This window comes from Periplaneta americana, chromosome 11, assembly GCF_040183065.1.
Source record: "Periplaneta americana isolate PAMFEO1 chromosome 11, P.americana_PAMFEO1_priV1, whole genome shotgun sequence".
Taxonomy (NCBI): domain Eukaryota; kingdom Metazoa; phylum Arthropoda; class Insecta; order Blattodea; family Blattidae; genus Periplaneta; species Periplaneta americana.
This window is the reverse complement of record NC_091127.1, coordinates 160,427,409-160,447,717: the sequence shown is the minus strand read 5'-3', so window position 1 is coordinate 160,447,717 and position 20,309 is coordinate 160,427,409. Positions and strand designations below refer to the sequence as shown.

Below are 20,309 nucleotides of genomic sequence, written 5' to 3'. Positions count from 1 at the left end.
TTCAGTGTCTTTCTTTGGGATAACACTTTCTTTATGAATGATGTGTTTAATTCACTTAGTACAGTATAGTTGTAGTTATTATGGAATTTGTGTGAATATTCCTTCTTTACTTTTTATTATGTTATTAACGTTTAAAACACAACTGCAATATTAGGCTAAGAAATAGGTGTTAGTACTTTTGTTTTACAGACAATATAGAAAATAACAAACAGAAAGAAGCCATATAAAAATAGCGACATAAAATTTCACGTTCCGTTTGAAGTTTGTGCACCACTATTTTCTTAATCCAACAGGCTGCTTATTCCTTCTGGCATACCTAGCGCTTAATGCCCGCGCACGACGTCAAGGTCAGGAAAATGCGCTTGCTTTGACATCACTGTACTAGACTGTGGTCATATTCTGTCGTATACTTCAGCGTTCTACGAGTAAGCATAAACATGAAAATTTGTAGTTTGCAAACTTTCATGATATCGTCTAACGGCAATGTTAATGTCAGTGTTTATGTGAATCATTGTGAATGATCCCATTTGGTAACCTGGCCGCAAACTTCTGTGTTTATTTTACGTTTATGTTTAGTTTTCATTGTGAATGGGCCATTAGCCTTTTCGTTATTGATTAGCGTTATCTTACCACTTGGGCACGAGCTCCTGGTCCTCGCACGTGAGGGAGCTCTCGTCCAGGACCTTTCCATGCTCACATGAGATGAGTCGAGGGAAGCCGTTGACGCAGGTGATGAGGCGGCCGCAGTCACCGGGAATGGGGTATCGCGGGTAGGGCAGGAACTTGGCGGACACCGAGTGAGAGGGAACCTTCTCAGGACACTTGAATCCAATGATAGCTGCAACAGAAAACAATGTCATATCGCCACTGTGAATGAAATGTCCAAAATAAAGTTTTGTAAGGATCCAGCTATTTAATTAGCATCAAAAATTGCATTAATTGGATGGACCCTTATCTTCGTGATCGTCAACAATGTGTCTCTGTACAAAATCGATTTTCCCTTTGGTGATACACGAAAGTAGGAGTACCTCAAGGTACCGTGCTTGGACCACTGCTTTTCTCCATTTATATTAATGACGTAACTACAAACTTACATTACTGCAAGTATCACATTTACGCAGATGACTTACAACTCTATATACACCAGATAAAATTGATGCAACTATTGGCAAACTTAATCATGACTTGAATCAAGTTTCTTCATGGGCGAAAAAGTTCAGACTTCGGTTAAATGCTAGTAAGTCACAAGCTATAATAATTGGACATAAGAGACTACTGAACACAATGAACGACAGACATATCCCAATTATTACTGTAAATAATGCCACTATTCCGTACCATTCCGTCGTCACAAACCTCGGCAATTTCTTGGACGAAAATTTAAATTGGGAATGCCAAATAAAGGAAATATCCAAGAGAGTGTGCTATACCATGCATTCTCTTAACCCATTCAGAAACTTCCACCCGCCAGAATTAAAACAGACTTTAGTGCAGACCCTCGTACTACCACTGTTTGACTATTGCGACGTAATACTTACAGACTTGACAACTGACCTTTCGAACAAGCTGCAGCGTGTGCACAATATGAGTGTCAGATTCATCAGTAATGCTCACAAATTTGACCACATTACACCCTCGTTCAAATCTTTATCCTGGCTGCAACTTAGTAACCGTAGAACACTTCATTCGCTCTCTCTTCTGTTTCGAGTTCTCCACACTTCTACTCCAAATTATCTTCGTTCCCGGTTTAACTACTTATCATCCAATCACAATCTAAACACCAGGTCATAGGAGAGCCAAATCCTAGCAATTCCTGCCCATAGAACATCCCACTATTCATCCTCTTTCACTGTCTCAGTCCCCCGTGAATGGAATTCTCTACCTCAGAAGATTAGGGGCTGCCAGACAATAACCACTTTCAAGAAAAGGCTAAACGATTTCTTACGGGCGCAGTCAAATTGAAGTTATAATTGTGATCAAGATTAATAATTTAATTTATATATGACTATTATTATTATTATTATTATTATTATTACATAATTATTTTATTGTTATGAAGATAAAAAGAATTGTCATTGTATTATATTAATTATGTATTATATTGTATTGTATTGTAGTATTGTATTGCTTTGTATTGTATTGTATTAATTATGTTATATTCATAGCAATGTATTAATTTTCTATCATACTGGTTGAGTGGAAGAGAAGGCCGAATGGCCTTAACTCTGCCAGTTAAAATAAATTATTATTATTATTATTATTATTATTATTATTATTATTATTATTATTAAAAACTCCTTCGCAAATGTTATTTATCAATCTATCGCTTGACATACATTTTTTTCATTGTATTCTGTATTTACTTAGTTCATCAATTAATACATCTTGATTACACAAACTTTTAACACTGTATCATTTCGGAATATATATGATAAGAACTTTCTTGTGTTAAATAATATTAACGTACCTTGTTAACATGTTTCGACCTATTTTCGGTCATCTTCGGAACTGGTCGTTGTTGGTCTTGGCGCCTCTTGTTTCCTGTGTGGGCGTGTTCGAAGTGTAGAGTCAAAGGGTGTGTGTGTTTTGAAATTGAGTTGTGTGTTGAGAGACCACGAAAACACACCCCAACGATATTCTCAACACACAACTCAATTTCAGAACACATACACTCTTTGACTCTACACTTCGAACACACCCACACAGGAAATAAGAGGCGCCAAGACCAACAACGACCAGTTCCGAAGATGACCGAAAATAGGTCGAAACATGTTAACAAGGTACGTTAATAATATTCAACACAAGAAAGTTCTTATTATACATATTCCGAAGACATCAATTAACTTGAAGTACTGTCCACAGCTTTGGACTCCCGAGTCGAGGAGACAACGTGGCATAGTGATTTTCATGAAATAACTCACAGTGAACAGACATGCTTAGTTAAGTTATATGTCAAAATTGTAAGTAAGTTTGTGGCTTGATTGTCATATGGGATATGACATTTTCGCACTTATTTTAGATGCTGCCTTCGAGGTCCTCTTAGGGCAAAAGACAGGACACTTTTTATGATGCTCTCTCCATCTCGTGTTTCAAAGTGAACTTTCACTCCCAATGCATTTTTACCCCTTTCACCCAGTTGCCCTGTTCACTGTTCTGTGACGCTCCAACCAAGAGAGCGAAATAAGAATTTCCTTTGAGGATGAGATCGGTTGTCGTCATCATACGGTTGGTTGGTTTCTAATGCCTGCAGAGATGTGGTCGACTAAGATCTTCCTGGTTTCCCTAGACTGATAGTAATTAAGAATTGCATTTCTGTGATGGGAGCATTTGTATAAGGGAATTATAATCTCTATGAGAAGATAGTGAGAATAACGACCCATAGATTAAATTCTAACATTGGGTGATAAGGACGATAAAATTTATATTTTGCTCTCTTATTAACAAACAGGATTCTTTTGGCAACAGTTTTCGTGTCAGACAAAATTTAACCCTAACCAATTGTTCTACAGGGACATCATTTTATTTTTACTTGCATTTTTATTGTACCTGCATTTCTGAATGTACTTCACTCTCACCCCTTCACTAATGTCCTTGCTCCCGTCAGACACACAAACTTACGGCCGCTGTTGCATTCGAAATCTTCAAGCAGTGGAGTAAACACTGCAGTGTATAGTGTGTTTCAGAAATATGGTTGCGTTTTCTATAGAACAAAGAGCCTATATTAATAATATCGTACTAAACAATTATATTCAAGAAACGATAAATTCAATTTCAGAGAATATGCTTCAAAATGTTTTTAATAATATGCGTAAAGAATTGAAGCCAGTATTGTAATGAACGGCAACCATTTTGAGCAACTTGTTTAAAAATTCAGATTAGCTTTTTTTGAATTGAGGTGGCTAGAAGCAAAGGAATGCTAGTGACATTTGTAATAACATGACTTAAGTGCATCTAGTGCAAGCTAAAGTATCTAAAATTTTAGTGGCAAAGGGATATTTTAATCTCATCACACATTAAAATTTAAATAAAAATTTCACCGATTTTACGAAAGCTTAAATATTTAAACCCCATTTTCTCAAAAGTAACTTAAGTGCACTTACAGCCCTTTACTTATGAGCCCCTCAATTTAAATGCACTCTCTATATTGTATGTTAACAACAATAATTAATATGCTAAATAAAGTAGACATTACATAACGAACATAGCCGCCTGAAAAGTTGAGTTTTTGAAAAAAAATGTTACTACTCTACTGTATTTTGATAAATTCCATAAAAGTGATGATCAAACTGAAAATCGTAATATCGTATTTCCCTACAACATAAATGGATACACTACTTTTCTCTCCTCCTATACCTAGTAAAATGATTTGTTTACATATTGCACTAGTAACATCAAACTCCTGTAATGGAAGGGGGCAACAGTGTTTCCGAGTATAGCCAGGTTAATGTTAAAAATGTTGGTAAAAATAAACTGATGTCCCTGTAGAATTGATATTAGACTGAATACAGTGGACTCAAATCAACGCACAAAAGAAAGATTTAAAAAGGATAATCAGTAATTATTTCTATACATAGTAAACCGTAAGTAATGCCATTAATTTCAGGGGGATATTCTTTGAGATATTTCAAACAAAAAAGTTTAATTCAATTTTGCTCGTTTTTGTTTCGTTTTCGAGATAAAAATTGTCTTTATATGAAACATTTCATAGCGTATTTAGGGGAAGTTGTTGATGTAATTCCTAATATGCTCAGTCAGTATAAGAGAACAATGTATTGTGATAATAAATTATTGAAGGAATTTTAGTTTTCCCCTTTAAATGTCCGGAAATTTGACCAGAACAAATATAACTTTTCGTTCTGAAAAGGAATTTTAGAATGTTACATTTGTTCGGATCGAATTTCTGCATATTTAAAAGACAAAACTAAAATTATTTCAATCATTTATTAACATAATACACTACTCTCTTAAATTGACTGATCATATTGAGAATTAAATCAATGGCTTTCCCTAAACACGTCATGAAATATTTCATATAAAATATTTTTTTTAAAAGACAAAGTATATGATTATGTCTCGTGACGTGAATATTGTACGAATTGGAAATATAAAAATTGGAAATTTATCCTTTGAAGAGGTGGAAAAATTCAAATACCTGGAGCAACAGTAACAAATATAAATGATACTCGGGAGGAAATTAAACATAGAATAAATATGGGAAATGCCTATTATTATTCGGTTGAGAAGCTCTTATCATCCAGTCTGCTGTCGAAAAATCTGAAAGTTAGAATTCATAAAACAATTATATTACCGGTCCTTCTGTATGGTTGTGAAACTTGGACTCTCACTCTGAGAGAGGAACATAGGTTAAGGGTGTTTGAGAATAAGGTGCTTAGGAAAATATTTGGGGCTAAGCTGGATGAAGTTACAGGAGAATGGAGAAAGTTACACAACACAGAACTGCACGCATTGTATTCTTCACCTGACATAATTAGGAACATTAAATCCAGACTTTTGAGATGGGCAGGGCATGTAGCACGTATGGGCGAATCCAGAAATGCATATAGATTGTTAGTTCGAAGGCCGAGACATAGATGGGAAGATAATATTAAAATGGATTTGAGGGATATGGGATATGATGGTAGATACTGGATTAATCTTGCTCAGGATAGGGACCAATGGCGGACTTATGTGAGGGCGGCAATGAACCTCCGGGTTACTTAAAAGCCAGTAAGTAAGTATTATTATTATTATTATTATTATTATTATTATTATTATTATTATTATTATTGTTGTTGTTGTTTTTGTTGCTAGAATATTTTTTGCAATAAATGTGAATAGAATATAAATACAAAAACATTTTCTGAATAATTCTCGTACTTCTCAGAACTCGATAATGCTTTTCAGTGAAAGAAAATATAATCAATCACAATCACGCGATGTGATTTTTAAATTTACTGACGGTTTGCTCGATAACAATAATTTAATTATCAGTTTTCAATAATACATTTGCTAAACCTAAATACTTATTGTGTTATTTATGAGGTTCCAGTCTATGTCCGGACAGTTGACTGAACAACAATAACGAATAACTGCAACAAAAGTAAGTGCAAAAAAATAAAATATTCATAATATCATGTTACATAAGATTCCTAGAATTTTTGTGTATTTACAATTCCTTCTGTATTATTCTAGCAATAAATTTATTATTATTATTATTATTATTATTATTATTATTATTATTATTATTATAAATGACACTCGGGAGGAAATTAAACATAGAATAAATATGAGAAATACCTGTTATTATTCGGTTGAGAAGCTTTTATCACCCACTCTGCTGTCAAAAAATCTGAAAGTTAGAATTTATAAAACAGTTATATTACCGGTTGTTCTTTATGGTTGTGAACCTTGGACACTCACTTTGAGAGAGGAACAGAGGTTAATGGTGTTCGAGAATAAGGTGCTTAGGAAAATATTTGGGGCTAAGAGGGATGAAATTTCAGGAGAATGGAGAAAGTTACACGACTCAGAACTACACGCATTTTATTCTTCACCTGACATAATTAGGAACATTAAATCTAGACTATTGAGATGGGCAGGGCATGTAGCACGTATGGGCGAATCCAGAAATGCATATAGAGTGTTAGTTGGGAGGCCGGAGGGAAAAAGACCTTTAGGGAGGCTGAGACGTAGATGGAAAAATAATGTTAAAATGGATTTGAGGGAGGTGGAATATGATGATAGAGACTGGATTGGTCTTGCTCAGGATAGGGACCAATGGCGGTCTTATGTGAGGGCGGCAGTGAACCTCCGGGTTACTTAAAAGCCAGTAAGTAAGTATTATTATTATTATTATTATTATTATTATTATTATTATTATTATTATTGTTGTTGTTGTTGTTTTTCTTGCTAGAATATTTTTTCGATTTTCTGTCACCGCACACATCGCTTTACTGTTTCGATATTACTGTGTTTCGTGGACATTGACCGGTATGGTTGTGGATGAGGCAATTCATTCCGTCAATTAAAAGCGCTAGTAAAGTACAAAACCACGTCCACGTTGCGCAACACGTAGCAACGGCCGGCTCACCTTCAGGATTGCAGATGTCGAGCAGCAGGTCTGGCCAGTTGCAGCTGTGGGTCTTGTCGTCGTAAGCCAAGCCCGGTTCACAAGGTGTGGGGTGCGGGACTCCGTGCGCGCACTTGAGATAATTGGTGCTGCAATGTGGGCCCTCAGGATAGATGCCGAACTGGTACAGACAACCGGGCGAGCTGATCGGGGTCACTGCAATACATAGACTTTTTAAAATGCGACAAGAAATGCAACTCTTGCAGAGACTAATTTTTATAACTTTTGTTTTCTTTTACTTTGTAGGGTAAAGATGCCTAATTTCGTGATACTCCTAATTCCTTGGTAAAATTTCAATTGACTGCCAGGGAGTTGTGGTCTCTGACTTTTAAGTTTTTGAAATATCTAACAGATTGCAGGAAATGTCTTCTTTTCAATTGAATCGGTTATTGTTGAAAGGAACTAAGTCAACTTTTTAAAGTTTTGAGATAATCGAAAAAAAAAACTGTTTTGTGGATAATCTATCGAAGATTAGACCGAAATATATTGTACACATATATTTAATGTGTACAATATATTTTGGTCTAATCTTCGATAGATTATCCACAAAACAGTTTTTTTCGATTATCTCAAAACTTTAAAAAGTGGACTTAGTTCCTTTCAACAATAACCGATTCAGACTACCCGCCTTTTGAAAAGAAGCAGTCGACTGCAGAAACTTTTGTTCAGTGAAAGGTGGTTGACCAGTAAATTTTTCTTTCTCTTATGACGACTCCTGAAGAAACATTTTATATTTGAGGTAAGAATTAATATACCATTATAAAAATTATATAATACCGTACTATAGATTATATTCAGCTGAATCAATTTGTATGATTATTTAAACTTTATGAGACAATAACAATGCTACAGCAGCTTTCCAATTTTCGGATTTATTTTCATATTTCTCCTCGGAAAAAACCGACCCTGTAATCAGCTCAAGCGGGAATCGAACCCACTCACGAGAGCAACTCCAGATACTCTCGAAAGGTGAAGCGTCGTTCATAGAATTGGAGTTTTCAGAATTAAACTTTGATAACTCTGCTACTTTTGAAAATAGACCCATCTTCACAGAAACTATTCTTGTTTTTAGAGGAAAAAAATTCGCTCTGGCGCCGGGGATCGAACCCGGGCCCTTGGGTCTACGTACCAAACGCTCTAATCACTGAGCTATGCCGAAGTTTAATCCACAGCACCGGATCGAATCCTCCCCCTTTAGTGTTTTTTTTTTCCATTTGTGCCCTTACTCCATGTTCGACATATATGTTGATATTATATTAAGTCAACTGTCATACAAGGAGCGCACTCAGTTGAGTGACTTGGTGGCCAGGATGCCACAGTTTATGCACTGTTGGGTGAAGAATCTACGTAAAGATTAATGCTTTGTCCTATAGAATTTATCGTTATTGTAACAATTGTTATTAGAGGAGAAAAATTCGCTCCGGCGTTGGGGATCGAACCCGTCCTTGGTTATACGTACCAAGCGCTCTAATCACTGAGCTACGCCGAAGTTCAATTTACAGCACTGGATCGAATCCCCCTCCTCTAGTGTTTTTCCCTTTGTAACTTTACTCCATATTCGACATATGTGCTGACATAGGCTATATTAAGTCAACTGCCATTATAGAAGGAGCGCACTCAATTGAGTGACTTGGTGCCCGGGATTTCACAGTTTATGCGAAGAATCTACGTAAAGATTAATGCTTTGTCCTACAGAATTATGGTAACAGTTGTTATTAGGGGAGAAAAATTCGCTCCGGCGCCGGGGATCGAACCCGGGTCCTTGGTTCTACGTACCAAGCGCTGCAACCATTGAGCTACGCCGAAGTTCAATCCACAGCACCGGATCGAATCTCCTCCTCTAGTGTTTTTCCCTTTGTGGTCTTACTCCATGTTCGACATATATGTTGACATATATTAAGTCAACTGCCATTATACAAGGAGCGCATTCAATTGAGTGACTTGGTGGCCAGGATTCCACAGTATATGCACTGTTGGGCCAAGAACCTATGTAAAGATTAATTTATTGGTCCTACAGAATTTATCTGTTATGGTAACAGTTGTTATTAGAGGAGCCAGGTATCGAACCCGGGTCCTTGGTTCTACGTAACAAGCGCTCTAACAACTGAGCTACACCGAAGTTCAATCCACAGCACCGGATCGAATCCTTCTCCTCCTCTAGTGTTTTTCCCTTTGTGGCCTGACTCCATGTTCGACATATATGTTGACATATATTAAGTCAACTGCCATTATACAAGGAGCGCATTCAATTGAGTGACTTGGTGGCCAGGGTTCCACAGTACATGCACTGTTGGGCCAAGAACCTATGTAAAGATTAATTTCTTGGTCCTACAGAATTTATCTGTTATGGTAACAGTTGTTATTAGAGGAGCCAGGTATCGAACCCGGGTCCTTGGTTCTACGTAACAAGCGCTCTAACCACTGAGCTACACCGAAGTTCAATCCACAGCACCGGATCGAATCCTCCTCCTCCTCTAGTGTTTTTCTCTTTGTGGCCTGACTCCATGTTCGATATATATGTTGACAATGGCTATCAAATGCAAAAACTCGCCTTATCCAGGTAAAGTGATTTGTCAGAAAACAGGAAAAACCGTTATGGATATGATCAGTTTTGCATTTGATAGTAGTTTTCTGAGCTCTATGGAAGAGGAATTAGACAAGATTTGCACAAACCGACTGTATCAGTAGATAGAGAGGTGCAAGAAGTATAACATCCCATACGTAACTCATTTATTTTTTATTTATTTTTTTTTTTTAATTTTTGATAAGGCGAGTTTTGCCATTAAATCAACTGCCATTATACAAGGAGCGCACTCAATTGAGTGACTTGGTGGCCGGAATTTCACAGTTTATGCACTGTTGGGCGAAGAATCTACGTAAAGATTAATTTTTTGGTCCTACAGAATTATCTGTTTAGTAACTTATTGTTATTAGAGGAGAAAATTCGGTCCGGCGCCGGTATCGAACCAGGGTCCTTGGTTCTACGTACCAAGCGCTCTATACCACAACAGTTAAACTCTGTAGAACCAAAAGATTAATCTTTACGTAGAAACTATTGTTATCAATGCAACTTGAGGGACACCTTCCCGAGGTCTGTACGTTTGCCATGTATTACCTATATTACAACTTGAGATAAATAGCAATTCTTGTTTAATGGTGGCTGTACGTACGATCTGCCTTCCTGTTGCCGCAGTCCACGGCCCAGTTGTAGTTGCAGTGGTTGTGCACGTTACCCTTGCCGTCGTACAGCAGGCCGTTCTCGCACTGCTCCAGCGTCACGGTGCCGTTGGTGCACTTGAAGTAGTGGTCACAGTAGTCCGGGTGCGCGTACGTCTGGATGCCGTGGGGCTCGGGGCATGCCGGCACGTGCAGGAGCACCCCAGCTCGGGCTGCAACAAAATATCCAACGTCTTAACCTGGAAGTATTGTTACTGTTGATTAGAGCTGAAGCTACAAATACTTTTGCACGTTTCTTGTAACAACATCGAGGTTGCCAGGCAACGATATGAAACAAAAATGTGAAATAAATGAATGAGGTGTATCAATCCTGGGCCATAAGCTTGAAACGGTGGAACCAAAAAGGTGTACTAGTATGGCCGTCAAATTACCCATAGTTCATCTCTTTTTCCGGTGTGTTCATCAGCTGTTTTGTTCATATTATTACGATTACAAATTGTTTCGTGTTATTGTGAATATTTCAAAAGTGTAGTCAAGTTCAGCAAGTGTTATTTTTTTTAAATAAGCTAATATTCTGCTCGGCTCAACTGTAGAATAGACCTATATCCGTTGATATGTCCCCCTATGCTTTAACATATGAAGGAGTGCCAACATCCTTCTTGATAAAAGAAAGAATGTGGAAATGAAGTGTTCAATCCATGTCACAATCGTAACACTTTTAATAAATATACAGTGAAACATACATTGATATAATAATCTGCTAATACTCCTGTCACCTCCAGATCCATTCTAATCCGTTTACATATGACCGAAACCGATAGTAGCAATTGATTATTTGGCGATTGGCGGTATTTCGCGGAGGATTATGGGGCATAGAAGGTGTAGTTTGTCGTCATATCCTTCGCACCGATATAATTGCATATTTGCTTGGAGTGCTCCCTCCTTTCTTTTTATCCTCTCAAAGGTGTATAAACAATTGAATGCTTTTTCATATTTATAGGGGTGCCATTTGAAATTTCAAAGTTGGGTGGCTGGTGGTGGGGGTGAAATCTAAAACGCAATTAAGCCTGGTTTCAGGCTTTCCCCTCAATATCTAAATTAACGTGTTTTTTGTTTAAATTGAATTCAATTTAAATAATTAGTTATTTAGACTGGGAAGTTTTGAAATGAATGTGAAATTTGACAAGGTATGTAATTTACGGGGAGAGGATGGTATTTTTTTTTTTTTGTGAAAAATGAGTAGATTAAAAAAAATGTTTAAAATACTCTGTGATATGTGTGGAATGCATAGCATAAAATTTTGTGGGTATTTGTGCCCTTATCGGATGTTGAGTCGCCATTTTTAAACTTCCTGCGTTATGGATTTTTAAATCACACGCCCGCTTTTATCGGTTTCCAGTAACTTCATTTTTTTTTTTTTTTTGCTGCATTGCCAGACAAAATGAATATAATTTCTGAACTATTAAAGATACATGCATGAAATTTAGAACACACATTCTTGAGACTTTTCTTTAGAAACTTTTCTCTGTAACATAATTTTGTTAATTGATTTCATTTTTAAAATACGTCCGTTTGTTTGCAAGAAAGGAACTCAGAAAATTGTTATTAAATTTTAATTGTTTATTTTACAAACGTAAGGACTAATATCAAAATTCTGTTACAGACAGTTTGTAGAACATGCTTTTGCAAATACATTGCGAAAACTGTTTTAATCTATCTTTAAAAACAGTTTAGATATATCGGTTTTAGTACAATCCTGCATTGGGTTTTTTTTTTCAAATTTGGGCCCCCAAATATATTTTTTTCAAAATATTTTTATTTGGTTGAGTTGCCACAGCTATGAGCTCTCTACATACAAAAAATTAATATTTTACACCAAATAGGAAAAATGCTTTAAAAAATACCATCCTCTCCCCTTAATATCGTAGTCGCCATAATATTTAGTTGTCAATATCAGTAGCAACCAATTTGGTTAGACCTTTAAATTGATTAGTTTCGACTGTGAGACAATTACGCGAAATAACATAACCTCTTTTTATATTCCTTAGCATTATCTTAAATGAAGAACCACCGTTACAACTTACTCTTAGATTCTAAAATAGAAAGAAATATTAGTGTAAACCAATTTTCCACATTTTCTTCTTTTATTCTGTCACCTTCTCTTTCCGCTATCACTTCCACTATCAACATTTTTTGTACACCGGTCAAAAGTTTATTACTGAAAAATAATCCATATCCTTAGATATAATGAACGGAATAACGAAATGGTGTAAGAAATCTTACTTTCTTTAATTTTTTACAAAAGACACCATCTAATTTGACGCAACTAAAATCTTGTTTAGCCTATAGAAAGTATGAGCGTTCCAATCGAAGTAATGACATTCTGTTATAGAAGCTGTTAATTTCTTGTCTTACATCACACGTCAATAAAAAAAAAGAATAACACAAAGATTTTTCGCACAACATAACCTCTTTTTTTTTTTTAGATCTTTATTACACTCCTTAAGTTTAGCATTATGGATTGCCATGCGTAGAGTATTAAACATGATAACAGGGGAAGACCATCTATAGTCGGAATAAGAAAGAATAGAGAAAGAAAGAAGGAATGTACATTAAAACATTCCTTCCCATTTCAGAATTAAAGACGTGTAACGATGTTTCCTTGTTTTAAGACATTGCCTCGAGTATATAAAAAAGAGAAATTGCTGTATCGTGCATAGGGAAAGTTTCAAGAGTAACAACGATTACCATTGACTGTGTTCTGTTTGTATATCTATACGAACAGGAAAATACACGAAACATTCTTACGTCACGACATGCTACAACGGTCCATTAATACTGGAATAAACAGAGAGCAGCAGCGAAATTTTCGACAGATGGGATAATTCGATGGTTTTTGATGTCACTACTTTTGTACAAAGTACATACTTCAAAATTGTCTAAGGAACAACTAAAAAATTAGAAAGATTAAGAAAATTGACCACGTTACAAAACTGAAGGGAAGTGAATATTAAAGTACTAGTCATTTGTCATTCTACTAGGTTACCATAGTAACGAACGTTGTTATTTTGTATTGTTATATGGAAAGAATTAAATTAGTGTGTTTTAACAGGGGATATATGTAACTAAAACCGTGTATATATGTACATACTTCTCATTAATGAATGTCAAATTTTACTAAATTCTGTACAATCGGGAGCAAGCTGTTTTATTCGAAAGTAAACGAAAGCCTAATTTTCTGTTCAGGCTTGAGTGTATCTAAAATTTAATAATAAACTCGTAAATAATATAAATAGATTAATATGATAGTTTATTACATATTTGGTTTAAGTCTATGTTGTTAATACTTTGTCGCCCGTGAATGTGCTATTATGTGGATAATATAAACTTCATATATATTTTTTTACAAAACTTTGCTCTGGGTGGTTCACAGGCGCTTGGAGTTTACCTGAAATCACATGTAAAGGGTGCGGCAAAATATCCTCCCTATATTAAAGTTTAAATAAAAGACAGATGGATCAAAATAAGGAAACGTTATTAATATGAATGGTATCTTAACAATGGGAATTTTTCATTTTTTGAATAACGTGTCTCTCAAGTGGTGTCCTTCACTATCAATGCAGTGTTGAATGCGACTTCGGAAATTCTGAATCACTCTAACTAGCATTTCGTGAGGAATAAGACCAGTTTCTTCCTGTATTGCATTTCTTAGATCTGGCAAAGTCCTCGGCCGATGTTTGAACACCTCAGCCTTAATTTGCCCCCATAGAAAAAAATCGCAGGGTGCAAGGTCTGGTGATCGTGCTGGCCAGGGGACGTCGCCACGTGAAGAAATTAAGCGTCCGGGAAACATCTGAACACCGACAACGGAATTACCACTTAACCAGAAACGATACCACAGAGTAAGCACGTTCTTCACCCGTCCACGGCATAGTCGAAATTCGTTACAGATTACAATTTGCACTAATTGAATGTCAGTTCCGTGCATTCAATGTCCTATTCAATTCTTGTTGTTTTGCGCTTGTCATTTGATATCGCTATGGCAACGCATGTAAACCTAAACTTCCCACTGTTTAGATACAGTTCATATTAATACAGTTTCCTTATTTCGATCCATCTGTTATTTATTTAAACTTTATCTACCACTCTTCCCTGAATTTATTACGAACTTGTGTTTAATTCTCGACTGGAACGTAACATTTATCTTCCTTCCGAAAACATAACATATCTATTCCTTAATTTGTATTTTAAAATGATCTTGCTGTCTGTTAGCTGATTAATAGGCTCGTTGGTGTAGGTTGACATACTTTGTCACTTGAAGAAGCAATGAGCAAAAAGACTGAAAGACTAAAACCTTGAAAGCAAATTACATAATATCCTGTAGATGGTGATTCATTAGAAAGAATATACCATCATAATCCTCAACCGACAAGTATTGGGCCTCTGGGTCTGTTACGGATTCTAGCCTCTTTTTTTTTGGGAGGGGGGCGATTCTGCCTGAATTGGCATCTTGTGGGGTTCGTTCTTTCTACATCTGTTTCCATTGGCTTCTGTAATTGTGGATGTATTACAAAATTTTGTTTATCGCCTACCCTATTCAACATCTACTATACTTGGAGGATTTACTGAAGAACTGTTTTCAGAACATGGGAGGGGTGACAGTAGGAGGAAAAAACATAAAGTGCATAAGATTTCCTGATGATATGACGTTGTTACCAGAAGAAGAGATGATACTAAGGGATATATTACTGGAGCTAAATGACAATTGTGAGCAGCATGGGATGGATATGAATGCAAACAAGACGAAAACCATGTTATCGGAAGAATAATAAGTAGGCCTAAGATAAATTCGCGAATTCGAAATGAGACAATAGAACAAGTGAACAGTTTCAAATACTTGGGGTGTACTATAAGTAACAACATGAGTTGCTGCCAGAAAGCGAAGAAGAGGATAGAATTGAAAAAGGAAGCGTTTAATAGATAAGGAGCATCTTCTTTGGACTTCTAGAAAAAGAACTAAGAAAGTGACCAGTCATGTTGTGTATGTCATTGTATAGAGCAGAGACATGGATATTACGACGAAGTTAAGAGGAAAGACTAGAAGAATTTGAAATATGGATATGGAGAAGAATGGAGCGTGTGAAATGGACAGACAGAATAAGAAATGAAGCTGTGTTGGAAAGAGTGGTTGAAGAAAGAATAATGCTGAAACTGACCAGGAATAGAAAAAGAAATGGACTGGGTTACTGACTTCTTAAAAAGAAACTGCCAACTGAAGGATGAACTGGAAGGAATGGTGAACGGGAAAAACGTGGTACTCATACTCGTATATGGGTTGTATCCGGAGACTACGGTAAGAGGAAGACGGAAATATTAAAAGTTTGGAGAATGCTGAGTTTGCAGTGAAAGACCTGCCCTTGGGCAGAAAACTATGAATGAATGAATACCACAAAATTCAGAGCTTGTAGTGACCTAGTATAGGCTGGTTCACAATAAACCGGGAACGGAAACGAGAACGAGAACGGAAATATTGTTAAAATAAATGTATTTAAATGTGAGCATTCACAATTAACTATTTATTTTAACATTATTTCCGTTCTCGTTCTCGTTGTCGTTTCCGTTCCCGGTTTAATGTGAACCAGCCTTTAGTCTTCATTTATGCGGTGGTTCAGTAGTGTATATTCTGCTGATATTGCTTAAAACTCATTTCGGATGTTGTGAGTCATCTTTTTTTCCTGAGAGCCAATGCTTCACTCCATAGGCTACGATTGGTTCAGTTAGAATTTTATAAATTTTCAACGTATATTTTTTTTAGCTTAAGAACAGGTTTATTCATATATGTCTGGAATTAATTAAATAATACGTTTTATGAATACGTTGGTAGAAAAATATAGCAGAACGATGTCTGTAGAGAAACTGAATCACAAAGCTAAGCCATATCATTATGCCACTTTCTACTCGATATTTTATGAAGTTGGAAGTGTTGCAGTCGTCATCTACGTATACGTTGACATAAAAATGACACAGACGTCCTTGATTTAGTCTGGCTTCAGTCCCACAGATAGGTCTGTACGATTTTAATAACTTGCAAATTGAAACATTTCCTCAAAAAGCTGCAATAATTAGATGATAATGAAAATTAATTTGTTGAAAAGCTTACAAATAAAATGGGGTATTCTGAAGCAACTTTTGTCGTCAACTACTCTGTCCGCCGAAATTTATATGTTGACGTTTCGAGGTTTGAACTCAAGTTCCTGAGAAAGACAAAGCTCTAGAAATTCGGCAGTCGGACGCACAGACTGAATTCTTCGTTGTCATGCGAGGTGCCTGTACTGTTCTAATTCAGTGGATAGATTTCGTAATTGCTCCGCAGGTAGACATTCACTCGGATTTGTTACACTGAAACAGGATTTCCTAAAGAATCTTTAAACTTTAAGGTCACAATTTTGCCTGAGGTATTGTATTACTTTTTCTTTATATATCCTGTCTTTCGAAATTAAAATGAACATTAATTAGAACACCGGAAATTGGTATTATATTCCTCATCCGCAAAGATCAGCTTTATAATCGACATAGATTAGTGCTTTTACAAAGTCTCATGCATTTCGGCTACGTTATTATATTACATGTAAAACCTAGTTATGATCATCAACATCATCGTCACCGTATCATAATCATCAACCATGATTTTATTTTATGGTTTGCTAATGCCGTATTCAATCTCTTAGCCGGACATCCTATGGATCTCCTTCTAGGCATATAATGCAGGATTTAAACGTGGATGTAACGAATAGGAGGATTAAATGGTAGTAATATGGCACGCATGATATCTCCTATATAAATGTAAAGTTCGCCTTCCCATGGCACATCCTGTTTACACTAACTAAGCTCTGACGACCGATGTCAGCAGGATAACTATAATATATAGAACAGAAGAAATGCCGTTCTTTGCGCAAGTCTGGAGATCTAAAGGTAGCAGCCCTATCACTAGACTTGCTAGCGATGTCGGTCAACAACTCATTGGAAGCAATTTCTTCTTGCTTAAGTTCCATAAAAGGGATAATTTGATTGATATTAACGATCATGACATTCGTATACCATACTTACTTACTTATGGCTTTTAGGGAACCCGGAGGTTCATTGCCGCCCTCACATAAGCCCGCCATCGGTCCCTATCCTCAGCAAGATTAATCCAGTCTCTATCATCATATCCCACCTCCCTCAAATCCATTTTAATATTATCCTTCCATCTACGTCTCGGCCTCCTCAAAGGTCTTCTTCCCTCCAGCCTTCCAACCAACACTCGACATGCATTTCTGGATTCACCCATACGTGCTACATGCCCTGCCCATCTCAAACGTCTGGATTTAATGTTTCTAATTATGATAGGTGAAGAATACAATGCGTGTAGTTCTGCGTTGTGCAACTTTCTCCATTTTCCTGTAACTTCATCCCTCTTAGCCCCAAATATTTTCCTAAGCACCTTATTCTCAAACACCCTTAACCTATGTTCCTCTCTCTAAATGAGAGTCCAAGTTTCACAACCATAAAGAACAACCGGTAATATAACTGTTTTATAAATTCTAACTTCCAGATTTTTTGACAGCAGAGTGGATGATAAAAGCTTCTCAACCGAATAATAACAGGCATTTCCCATATTTATTCTGTGTTTAATTTCCTCCCGAGTTTTATTTATATCTGTTACTGTTGCTCCAAGATATTTGAACTTCTCCACCTCTTCAAAAGATAATTTCGAATTTTTATATTTCCATTTCGTACAACATTCTCGTCACGAGACATAATCATATACTTTGTCTTTTCGGGATTTACTTCCAAACCTATCTCTTTACTTGCTTCAAGTAGAATTTCCGTATTTTCCCTAATCGTTTGTGGATTTTCTCCTAACATATTCACGTCATCCGCATAGACAAGCAGCTGATGTAACCCGTTCAATTCCAAACCCTCTCTGTTATCCTGGACTTTCCTAATGGCATACTCTAGAGCAAAGTTAAAAAGTAAAGGTGATAGTGCATCTCCTTGCTTTAGCCCACAGTGAATTGGAAACGCATCTGACAGAAACTGACCTATACGAACTCTGCTGTACGTTTTAGTGAGACACATTTTAATTAATCGAACTAGTTTCTTGGGAATACCAAATTCAATAAGAATATCATATAAAACTTTTCTCTTAACCGCGTCATATGCCTTTTTGAAATCTATGAATAACTGATGTACTGTACCCTTATACTCCCGATGATGCACATAAAAATCTCAAACTGCAAACCCAGCATTCTCCAGTCTTCCCTTTTTTCAGCCTTCCTCTTCGCCTCCGTATCTGATCCATTCATTCATGCATTCATTCAGTGTTCTGCCAAGGGCAGGTCTCTCACTGCAAACCCAGCATTTTCCAGTCTTTCCTATTTTCTGCCTTTTTGTCTCTTCATATGATCCATATACCTTAATGTCATGTATCATTTGATATCTTCTTCTGCCCAGAAATTCTCCCGTTCACCATTCCTTCCAGTGCATCCTTCAGAAAGCAGTTTCTTCTCAACCAGTTGCCCAACCAATTCCTTTGCCTCTTTTTGATCAGTTTCAGCATCATTCTTTCTTCACCCACTCTTTCCAACACAGCTTCGTTTCTTATTCTGTCTGTCCATTTCACACACTCCATTCTTCTCCATATCCACATTTCAAATGCTTCTAGTCGCTTCTCTTCACTTCGTCGTAATGTCCAATATGATCCATATATCTTATTGTTGTTTCGTCTCATCCATTATTGCAGCCTAGAATAGGTTTCATCTTTTAAAGTTCCTGGTTTTCTTAATATAAAATATAACAATGTATGCAATGCAATTGCAAAACGCATTCAAAAATAAATGTTTGGCCTTAGAAATGGATTATTGGAGACGATCAGCAGGCATTTCAAGAAGAGATAGAATTAGAAACGATATAATCAAAAATAAAATGCAAGTTAAGAATGATATTGTAGAGGATATTTCCACAAAAAAACTAATATGGTATGGGCATATGATGCGAATGAATACGGAAAGATTACCAAGGTTGGCATGTGATTGGACCCCATCAAGAAGAAGAAAAAGTGGAATACCTATGACAACATGGAAAAATGGCATTCTGGAAGCTATGGAAAGAAGACAATTAGGAGAAGGACTAAGGAGAGATAGAGGGGAGTGGTATCTTGCAGTGCGATACATTTATCAGTGACTGTAAATTAATATTTGGCTGTCAGAAAATGTCAAAAGACATTGTAAACTGACTAATATATACAATGTATTATTGTTGTGTATGTAGGCTATTACTTGTTTAATTTAACATGATGAGTTTATAAAATTTTAATTACGATTACTTTCACCAATGAGTAATTAAAATATGTCAATATGTCCTAAGATACAACCGCTTTCCCTATACAGCAATAATCCATTAATCTCAGTAGTTTGAAGAAACTGCATTTTAAGAAATCGTTGTCATTTCAAGCAGAATGTTTTTGCAGCACTTTCAGTCATCACGATTGTCTTGTTAATTGCGTGATGTGAAATTTCTCCAGAATGATATTCTATTTGCGGGTATAGACTATCGTGTCGTCATGAGAAACATCTGCTCGAGCGTTTCCTTCCTACTTCCGCTCGCCAAAAGGAAGCCCTGAAACGCTTGAAAACGCAAAGGAATTCGTCCATCCTATCTTCCAAACATTTCAGGAATCCACATTTCTTCGCTGAGAAACCATAATTGCAGGATGTCCTTAATGGAGTGTCCAAGTCTTTAAGTTTTATATAACAAAGAAATCAGCAGCATTTTCTATCTTTATCATGTAATTAAACTCTTCTTCTTCTTTTTCTTCTTCTTGGATAAGGTAATAGCACAGTCTAGTACAGTCACTAAGCTTGAGTTGTGAGGGAACTAGGAACAATAGACTGTGCAGACACTATTTCGCATTGTCTGTAATGAGGCGATAGCAGCGATCCTAGTGGTTAGCAACTATTTA

At 36.4% G+C, this 20,309-nt stretch overlaps 1 protein-coding gene across 1 annotated transcript in view; it reads right to left on the bottom strand.

Moving 5' to 3' along the window:
* Peritrophin-A (Peritrophin A) overlaps positions 1 to 20,309 on the bottom strand; it is a 61,651-nt gene that overhangs the window by 7,690 nt on the left and 33,652 nt on the right. Inside the window, exons 2-4 of the mRNA XM_069840333.1 lie at positions 10,300 to 10,518; positions 7,091 to 7,285; positions 631 to 838 (exon numbers count right to left, since the gene is read on the bottom strand). Of these exons, the coding sequence (XP_069696434.1) occupies positions 631 to 838; positions 7,091 to 7,285; positions 10,300 to 10,518 (622 nt within the window). The remainder of the gene's footprint in view (positions 1 to 630; positions 839 to 7,090; positions 7,286 to 10,299; positions 10,519 to 20,309) is intronic.